Here is a 10,541-nt window from a genome sequence, read left to right as displayed (position 1 = left end):
ACCAGCCTGACTGATAGAATTTCAAACTCCGCTGCAAATCTTCCACCTGCAAGACACCTGGAGTGTGTAGCCTGGCTGTGTGTTATGCGTGTTTGCGTTTTTTTATTTTTCATGTATTGTGGTATTTAAAATAAAGAGCAGAGTAGCTCCTATTTTTTGGAAAAAAAAAAAATAATAAAAAAAAAAAAAAAAATAAATTGTTTTGAAAAAATCTACTTTGTATCATTTTAAAAAAGGTAAAATTAAGTTACCATAAAGGTAATTGAAGTGTTCTGGTATACAAGTGTGGTTAAAAGTGAGATTGCAACATACCATGAAAAAATGGGTATACACAACTGAGTTTCAGGGAATTCAAAACCATGCAAACACAGTGGGTATACACAGAAATTAAACACCTTCAATCACTGGTTACATACTCTGTTGAGAGTTTCAGGGAATGCAAACACTGGTATACACACCAATTACACACTACACGCCTTCAATCACTGGTTACACGGTGAGACCTTTAATCACTGGTTACACTCTCGGTGAGAGTTTCAGGGAATGCAAACTGGTATACACAGCAATTACACACCTTCAATTACTGGTTACACTCAGTTACAAAACACAAAGAAAGTAGGTTTACACAAAATATTAGACACCTTCAATCACTGGTTACACTCTGAGATAAGGGAATGTAGACATGCAAACACTTAAAATTGCGTATAATTAGTTTCAGGGAATTACACATACAAAATGTGGTTTTTTTTTTTTTTTTTGTTTTTTTTTTAAAACTTTCATATCATTTTCTTTCAGTTCACACAATGAAGCGCCACCATACCGGCAGACACGGCCAGCCCAACCGTAGCAGAGATTCAGACCGCAGCAGGGATCAACGCAGCAGACATGACCGGTCAGACCGCAGCAGAAACAACCCTGACCGCAGCAGAGAGGAACAGCCACACCGCGGCGTACAGGCAACCATTAGTTTCCCTGTAAGTATAAAGACCTGAAAGCTTATTATGATCCTTTGTATAGTAGCTTAACAAGTCTCTTTATACTTGCAGATCACTTCAAGCACTACCAGCAGGGTAGCAGCAGAGAGAGCCAGCCAGGCTGCAGCAGAGAGGCCCAGCCAGACCGCAACAGAGACTGCCAGCCAGGCTGCAGCAGAGAGGCCCAGCCAGACCGCAACAGAGACTGCCAGCCAGGCCGAAGCAGATACTGCCAGCCAAACATTTTCCCTGTAAGTATAAAAGCCTGAAAGCTTATTATGATACTTTGTATAGTAGCTTAACAAGTGTGTTTATACTTGCAGATCAGTTCAGGAAGCAACACAGCTGCCCCAAGCCGTAATGTCTTCTCCTGAAAGCTCCCCCTCACATCATCAGCGAGCTGAGGTAAAAAAAATTTTGTTTATTTTTTATTTAAAATAATTTTTTTGTGGTTAAAAACACTATCCTATTATGTTTTAACAGGAAGCTGATTCAGAGGAGCTTCCAGGAGGAGACGTGCAGGGTGGAGAGACACACGGAGGGGGTGCGCAGATTGTAAGTTTAGCACATACACAGATACATAATGCTACACCCAACACAAACATTCATCACAGTGCACAACATAATTGCATCCATCCAAACATTTTTTTTTTTTTTTCCCACAGTCTTCAGAATCCGGTGCCCGCACTAGAGTGACTCCCAGGACATCCCAGGGTCGTCAAGGTGATGCCTCTGGTGGTCGGCAAACGGTAAGTAACCCTATTTTGATAATTGTTTAAATGAACATCATGTGTTTGAATATAATGTAATTTTTTGCTTTTTGTTTTGTTTTTTATCTTCACAGGTTTCACAGCGTGCTCCCCGCAGACATCAGGAGGAGGGTGTCATTATTGATAGTGATGACCTCATCCATGAGGTGGAAATCCGGGAGCCGCTGTGGAACATGGCAAACCGTCTTCATGCCGACCAACCAACCACACGACGGCTCTGGGATGAAGTCTGTTCTTCAGTTATTGACAACTGGGAGGAACTCAATGCGAGGGCCAGGGATTTTGTGCGTAAGTATTACAACTTCAGTAACTTTATATTTCCAGCATGTGAAGTGTTGAATACTAAACCTTTTTTTTTTTTTTTTGCTTCACAGGTGACAGGGTTATCACACGGTGGCGGTCGCTCCGGGATCGCTTCAAGAGGGACTACAACAAAGAGATTCAGACCCCGAGTGGATCGTCGGGAGGACGCCGGGGACCCCAGTACAAAAACTACCAAGCCCTGGCGTTCCTGCGATCTACAATGGCGTGCAGAAGGTAAATATTCCCCAAACAATTCCTGTAGTAGAAATGTTTAACCAATTTTTTTTTCAGCAGACTTAAATTAAATATCAATATTTTTAATATACATTTTTTTCTTCTTTTTTTTTTTTTTAGCACCATCTGCAGCACTCGGGAGTCTGCATCACAGTTGCGTCCCTCTGGAGTGATCCCTAGTGAGACCGCCCCCGGTGACCACATCGAGGTATCCGACCCCTCTGTACCTACCCTCTTGTCTGATCCCTCTATCCCCTCCACCAGCACTGGAGCAGCAGGGCAGACTTCATCACATGAAGCTGCTGGTGACGACTTGTTCCCTGTTCCCCACCCCTCAGACACTGCCGCAACATCTCGACCAACTTTTGGTTCTGGCCGGCAGCGTCTGAGGAGTCAGGAAAGGATGACCTTGTCTGACTGTTTGAGTCTAAACTCAACTGTTCAACACGGTTTCCACACTTATGGACAACGGTTATCTTCTGGGTTGACCATGATCAATCAAAGTATCATGGAACTCAGAAGATACATGGAACAGATGAGTTTAGAATCAAACCAGACACCGAGACATACCTTTTTTCATTCTGTTGTCCGGCAAATGGAAGGTTTAAGTACTCACCAGCAGATGCGTGTGATGCAAGCCTGTCAGAATGCTCTAGTGGAAGTGCTTGCTGAAGCATCTCTTCCTCCCCCTGTCTATCCTTCCACAGTCCATCCTCCCCCTGTCTATCCTTCCACAGTCCATCCTCCCCCTGTCTATCCTTCCACAGTCCATCCTCCCCCCGTCCATCCTTCCACCACCATCAATCACACAGCCGTCCCTCCTCCTACCACTCCCTCTCCTTTCTCTAGTTCCCCATTCCATTCTTCCCAGTACCTACCTTCCCCATTGCATTATACCCCAATGCCCTCGCCATACCCACCCCCACATACACCTTCAATGTACCCACAAACCTCGTCTGTCCATCCACTCCCGTCCCAACCACATGTGTTAAACCCCCCTTCCACTTCTGGTCCTCACCAACTCCCTCCCCAGTCCCCTACCCCCCTCGATGTGGTCAACCCCCCCTCCAATACTATCTCCACCCAACAGTATCATAGTTTGTAATTTTTCTGTTGTAATATACCAAAAAAAAATTAAAAAAGTAATATACCAAAAAAAATTAAAAAGTAATATTATACCAAAAAAAAGTTAACAAAAAGGTAATACCAAAAAAAGTTACAAAAAAAGTTAAGAAAAAAAATTAAAAAAAAAAAATACAGTTAATACAAATTGTCAGAAATAAACTGTTTTTTTTCAAAAAACTTTATTGTGATGTTTATTTTTTGCTTCTTTATTCAAATTACACCAGTGGTGTAAAAGGTAAACACAACACTTGTTAACACAACACACAACCCTGGGTAATATTTCACAGTACACCGGTGGTGTACAAGGTACAAAAAAACACTTGGTAGCACAACATTTGATAACCAACACTTGTGAACATTTCAAAGTGTAAAACGCTTGGTACACAACACTTGGTAACTTTACGCTTGGTAACTTTACGCTTGGTACACAACACTTGGATAACTTTACGCTTGGTACCCAACAATTGTTAACACTGCAAAGTGTAAAATTAACCAAATCACATGGTAAAACACAATGCTTGTGCAAAGCAAACACTTGGTAAAATTTCAGATAAAAAAAAAAAAAAAAAAAATTACTCACAATTGGTAAGAAGAAAATTATATCATGTGATATTGCCAGTCCACTTGTCCCTCTGGTGTAACAAAATAATCTGCAAAGGTATCCCTAATTCTTGCCACTGAACCAGTACTCCGAAAAGTTTGCTGCTCATAATCCCACAAGGTGGTTTCATACACATTGTCATCGATGGAAACTGGTTCCTTTGAAAGGACGAAATTGTGCAGGATTACACAGGCCTTTACCACCTCATCCACAGTCTCTGTTTTCATTTTCATTGCCGTTAACAGGACTCTCCATTTTGCAGTTAAAATTCCAAACGCGCACTCCACCACTCTGCGCGCTCTGGTTAACCGATAGTTATAGATTCTTTTCTGGTGTGTTAATCCACGACTACCATATGGCTTCAGTAGGTGTTTTGAAAGTTGAAAAGCATCGTCGCCAACGCACACAAAAGGCATTGGTGGGCCTGTTGTTCCAGGGAGTGGTCTTGGAGGTGGGAAGTTAAAATTGTCTCCATACAAGCGACGGCCCATGGTGGAACTCTTGAATACCTGTGAGTCGTTAGAACGACCGTATGCACCAATGTCCACGGCAATGAATTTGCAGTTTGCATCCGAAATGGCCATTAGCACAATGGAAAAGTATTTTTTATAGTTGTAAAACTGTGAACCAGATCCCATGGGTTTCACAATCCTGATATGCTTGCCATCCACGGCACCGATGCAGTTTGGAAACTGGCAGATATCTTGAAACTTCTCTGCAATCTCCAGCCACCTCTCCTGTGTTGGCTCTGGGATGTATTCCTCCTGTAGAGAATCCCATAATGCCCGGCAGGTCTGTTGTACAATTCCAGCAATAGTGGAAATCCCAATCCGGAACTGGAAATGGAGGGAGGTGAAGGATTCTCCAGTTGCCAGGAATCTTAAAAAAAGGGAAAAAAAGTAAAATTAATACAAACTACAAGCCATAACATAACAATAAAAGCCTGCAGAATCTGAAACATTTTAAAAGGTAGATAACTTACCGAAGGGTCACCATCAAACGCTCCGCCGGTGATATAGAAAACCGCATTTGTGTGTCCCTTCTCCGGATTTGTTCTCCAACACGATCCACCAATATCTCAAAGAATTCCATCCGCATGCGCACGTAGTTGAAGAACTTGTCCGGATTCTCCCTCAATTCCAGGTACAGTGTGGAAAAAACGCCACGGGTGAACCTCTGCGCATTAATGGGATGAATCCACTGGCGCCGTCTCCTCATACGCAGGATTCGCAGTCTTCTTTTCTCCCTCTCGATAGCAATAATTGCCAACCGATTCAAGTGAAGATCCAATTCCACACAGAAGCTGTCAATACTCGCAATAACTCCTTCCAGACTCGCACTAACTCCTTCCATCGCTGCCACTAGCTCTAAAACCTTTCAAAGAAATTGTATCACAACACCCTAGATATATTTCTCCCTAGTTTCCAGCATCCAATCACATTTGAGAGCATTTTCCAAGAGCGAATCATATTTGGGAGCATCCCATTTTGGAGGAGTGGAAAAACGGATCCGCAAAAAACGGATCCAACGGATGCAAACTGATGGTACGGATCCGTTTTGTTGAGGATCCGCAGTAAAATCGGTATGGCGGATCCTCAACAAAACGGATCCGTTCCATCAGTTTGCATCCGTTTTGTTCCCATTTTTGCGGATCCGCCATTTTCAAATTTTTGGCGGATTGTGACTGATGGCAAAAAACTGAAGTGTGAAAGAGGCCTTAGGAGAAGGTGCAGTACCTCTGTAGCGACTGAGCCTCAGGGGCGCCACACACACCGCACCTCTGCGCTAGCGTCCAACATAGCGCCTGCTTTGTAGCTGTGTCGTCCAGAGGCAGTGTCCTGCGCCGCGCTGCAGTTGCAGCACTTCTTGCCGCTCGCAGTAGCAACGCTGCACCGCACACGCAGTAGGTCTAGATGGACGCAGCCCCTCTGTCATAGTTCCTGCTCCTGTGACCTTATACCGTGTGTGCATTTACCTGAGGCCTGTGACACTAACAGGCTCAGTGTTTTTGTATGTTTATGTCGCGGCGCCTGTGTGTGTGAACAGAGCCCGCATTGCGCACTTCGGGTGAAGTCTAACCCGTGCGCATTATACCGTCATATTGCTTGTCTGCCATTACTCAGCAGCGGTTGTAACACCTACTGCACGGTGGACCCTGAGCGGTGAACGCACTTTATTATTATTTTTAATTAGTGCGTTCCGCCGTTCCTAACAGAAACAACCTCATATCATCAGTCTTCCTCCACTGAACTTGACAGTTCCTTCAATTTCTTGATTCTTTAGCCCCCTTTTACCTTGTTTCTTCTAGACCCATTTGCACTCATCAGAGTCTAGTCTACTGACTTTCGTCTGAGCTCTCCAAATTACCTGTTTTCAATCTTCCATTGTCCACTTTTCAAACTTGAACCAACACTTCTTAAGACGATATTGAAATCGAGGTTCCTTCACCTTTTTTTAGACCATTCAAGACTTGTGTAACGTGTGTAGCACAGTGCTTACATGGACATCTGTGATCTCATTATTACAAAGTATACAAGCCACCTCCATTTTTGATAGACCTTAGGATGAGCCGACTTGTTGACTCCGATATTTTGCCACCTCTCGGCTTCGGAATGGATGGATGTACTTCATTTCATCTTCTCCCAACTGTTATGGTGCTCACATAATGCAGTTTGGCACATTTCTTGGTTGAGAATTGAGTTTTGGATGCCCTGAAACCTCTCTTCTAAACAGGAGTCAGTCATGAGTGTGTGGTGCGGTGGAATTGGTTCTTTACTCACTGTTCCTTCAGGAGTACCTTCTACCTCCCCATCTATGGGATCAGGTCTGGCTTTAGCTTCAGACAAAACAAGAAACCTTAGGTTCGGGTTAACATGTTCAGCTTTACTTTACATTCTCACACGTGGCTGCAGCATACAGAATGAGACATAGTCCCATTTTAGTGATGTTTCCTGGCTTGTCAGTCTTCATCTCCTTCATGCCCAATTTGTCCCTAGCCCAACTAACCTAGCCAGCCCTATGGACTCTCCTCGTGACATAACAGCTTCCCTGAGAAACACCATCCTTTCCTTTCACTTCCATCCGGCTGACATCTTCCTCACAGAGGGAACAGGGGTATGGCTCTCAATACCCTTCCCAGACCTCACGCCCAAGACTGTCCCGGGTACAGATGAACTTCAGAATGTGTCCTCATGCTGTGGGGAAACTTGACCTGACAACACCAGTTCGGCTTTGCTGCAGTTATTTTATACAAGGATATTTACTGTAGTCTGACCATTCATGTGTTACCTGACAGCTTAGCGCATCATAAATTGAATACTGATTCCATTACTCTCTTTAACGATTTAGTGAAGCTCGTTTAGGAGGGTCTGACCGCTGGTTTTTTTCAGTTAGAAATAAGCTGAATATATTTTAACTGTTTATGGCTCTCTTCCACTCTTTTCGAAAACTTCAAAAAGAAGGCTTTCAACCATCACTCCTCCCTATTGTAACGACCTTTGGCTGTCTTGATGAGAACAAGGTGCTGGGGTGGACAGCTTGTTTCATTCTGTTACTAAATCCATTCTTGGACATATAAAAGATAGCAAGGATGGTATTGTAAGTCTTAGACAAATTTGAGCACAGGATGAACTATATCTGGGTACAGGCAAACGTTAGCTTGCTATATACAGCAATACCGTGCGATTTAACACATCTGTTCCTAAAATGGTTTTATATATGTATTGTGAATATATACACCTGATCTCCGTGAGTTTCTAATCTCTGCTACTAATTTTTTGTTGAAATATTTTTTTTTTGTCCTTTGACGCTGAGTTTTTATTTACAGATATCTGGCACCATGATGGGGGTTAAAATGTCCCCACCATTTGCCAACATCTGTATGACCTGTTTCTTTTTGGTTCAAATCATGCTCCTTTGTTGAATATTACGGTCACTACATAGACAACCTTCTCATTATTTGGTGGGGCAGTATGGCAGACATTCAAGCCTATTTTATTTTTAACTGTTTGAATTTGTACTTTCTGTTTTCTTCTGATTCTTCTGAAAATGTTTTTCTTGACCTTAGGCTTGTAGGTAATTGTGCCACCAAGTGTATCGATACCATAGCTCATGATAAGCCAACAGCTGGCAATATTATACACTATTTGCAGTGTATTGTGTCACCCCCGACATTTAATTAAAAATACTTCAATGGGAGAAGATACTGTACATGTATCAAAAATAATTTATCCAAAATGTTTTTGTGCTAAATTGAGATCATGGAGTTACAAGATAGATTGTCAGAGAGGGGATTCTCCAAATGGTCTCGTAACCAGACGAATCTTGAACTTACAAATACAGACAAGAAAGTGCTCCTAAATTACCAACATCGGTCCAAGACAACAAAACAGTCAGTATTCTTCTCAATGAGCTATAGCGATGAATTTCCTATCATTTGTAATACTTAATGCAAGTTCTTACCGAAACTATTTTAGAATCCAGCTTTAGCAAAAAATTTCAGTACTGGCTTTTGACATGTCTCACTGAGAGCCAAGACCTTGGGTGGTATTTTATACTCCAATTTTATTTCTTAATTCTCTCTTAAAATCTCACATGTGGCTTCAACAGATGGGAAACTACAAATGTGGCCATAAAATCTGCGCGTGCTGTGCTGTAATGAACACATCTAAAACGTTCCCCTCTTTTCTAATAATACTTCTTTTTGGATTAAACATTGTATAAAGTGTAATGCTTCTTTTTTGGTTTACCTTGAATCCTGCTTATTAGCTAAACTACAGTAGGTTGGTTGGACCACAGGACCCCTTAGAATTTACGACACTTGTCTGATATAGGTAGCAATGTCCATGAGGTTCCAGCAGAATCTCTTCATTTTGTCATAGTTCACAAAGGTAATAGTGAAAGTTTTCTTCTACACAAGGCATCAAAAGGGTTATTGCTCATTTAAGGAGGGGAGAGCTTTGCCGCAAACTTTTCAGTCGTGAAGTATTTTGGGTTTTTAAATTAGGAACATGAACTCCAAATGGATGGTCTCAAAAGAAACCAGGATATAACGCTGCATTATTAGAACATCTATCTACACTACTCAACAATGAAGTTGCAACACTGAGAAGGAAAAGTCGTGGAATTATGGAAATCACGGGATGGATAGACGTGTTACTTATATCTAGATTTTGAAAAAATGGAAAACAAATTTTCAAAACAACTTGATTTATTCAGTAATGAGTATAAGTACTATGAGCAGAAAACTCTGCGCTTACAACCTTGGACATATCACTAATGTTATTAATGGTCGTCTGAGGAATGTTCTGCCATGCTGAATGAATTTGGGGCAAATCATCAAGATCAGCTGCTGGCACTGCGACCCCTGCCATCCCAGATGTGCTTAATGGGAGACAAGTTTGGAGACGCAGAAGCCATGGTAGCATGTTTAAGGCACACAGGTTGCTCACAGTAAAAGGAGCAAAATGCAGCCTGGCGTTATCATGTTGAAAAACAACTCCCTGGGATTCTTTCACTTTCTCTTGTGAAGGCCTTTTCATGGTGTTGCTCATGTGGTCTCCAGACCAATCTCTGGCTATTATTGAATCCAAGACAACAGAGGAACTTGTCACTGAAGAGGCTAGATCTCCATCTCAGCCTCGATTGCCGACTTACTCTGAACCATGATTTATTTTCAGAAATATGGCATGAGGTCAATAGACAGCTGTAGCTGGGCATTTAGCTTGCAGCCCAATGTCATGTGAACATCTTATGATGATTTTGTATAGACACTCTTTGATGGCTCAGGCTCGGTATTTGACATCTAATTTCACTTGCGGAACTGAATAAATCAATAAACACCATTGTCTTAATCTGACGAGAAAACTTGGGCAACGCCATGAATAGGGGGAATGTCATACCAGTTATACTCCCAGGTTTATGGTGTTGGGTGGCATGGTGTATGGTAGCCGGACCACTCTAATCTTCATTCCAGGTACATTAACAGTGTTGAACGGCCATTTCTCCAAAGTGCCCAAGGAGCTGTTTTTCAACACAACGCAATGCGGCATGTAACTCGTGATGTTGTGTGCAACCTATGTGACCTAAATGTGCTACCATGGCCTGCAGCATCTCCATACTTGTCTCCCATCAAGCACATCTAGGACCTCATTGGTCAATGATTACACAGGAGCTGCCTGCAGTAGATTGTGATGATTTGCCCAAGTGCATTAAGTGTGGCAGAACGTTACTCATTCATTAATAATCACACCGATAACAGCCAGGGCTGCAAATGCGAGAATTTCTGCATCTGAATAAATCGAGAAGTTTTTTCTATTTCCCTCTCCCATTTTTTCATTATTTGCATATCATTTGCATATCATTAACATGTTGATTAATACTATGATTTTCATAATTCCATGACTTTTCCTTTTTGGTGTTAAACTTTCACTGTTGACAAGAGTGTATACAATGTGACTATTTTTGTACTCATGCAAATTTATAATGCGGTCTACTCTTGTTTTTTGTCATATTTTTTATTGCTTTTTATATATC

At 42.0% G+C, this 10,541-nt stretch overlaps 1 protein-coding gene across 3 annotated transcripts; it reads left to right on the top strand.

Moving 5' to 3' along the window:
* Positions 1-767: 767 nt before the first annotated feature.
* Positions 768-3,583, top strand: LOC141083540 (uncharacterized). 3 transcript variants are annotated; one of them, XM_073567871.1, is made up of 5 exons: positions 768-1,225; positions 1,298-1,379; positions 1,458-2,032; positions 2,119-2,281; positions 2,402-3,583. In XM_073567871.1, exons 3-5 carry the CDS (start codon positions 1,918-1,920, stop codon positions 3,384-3,386), a joined length of 1,263 nt encoding a protein of 420 aa, XP_073423972.1. In that variant the 5' UTR covers positions 768-1,225; positions 1,298-1,379; positions 1,458-1,917; the 3' UTR covers positions 3,387-3,583. The 3 variants fall into 3 exon arrangements, with proteins under 3 accessions (XP_073423972.1, XP_073423970.1, XP_073423971.1); XM_073567869.1 differs by having other exon boundaries at positions 768-974; positions 1,047-2,032; XM_073567870.1 differs by having other exon boundaries at positions 768-1,379.
* The last annotated feature ends 6,958 nt before the right edge of the window (positions 3,584-10,541 follow it).

This window comes from Dendrobates tinctorius, unplaced genomic scaffold, assembly GCF_039654945.1.
Source record: "Dendrobates tinctorius isolate UK_male_01 unplaced genomic scaffold, ASM3965494v1 ptg000020l, whole genome shotgun sequence".
Classification (NCBI taxonomy): Eukaryota; Metazoa; Chordata; class Amphibia; order Anura; family Dendrobatidae; genus Dendrobates; species Dendrobates tinctorius.
Note: the sequence above shows the minus strand (reverse complement) of the source record. Positions and strands in the feature narration are given on the sequence as shown.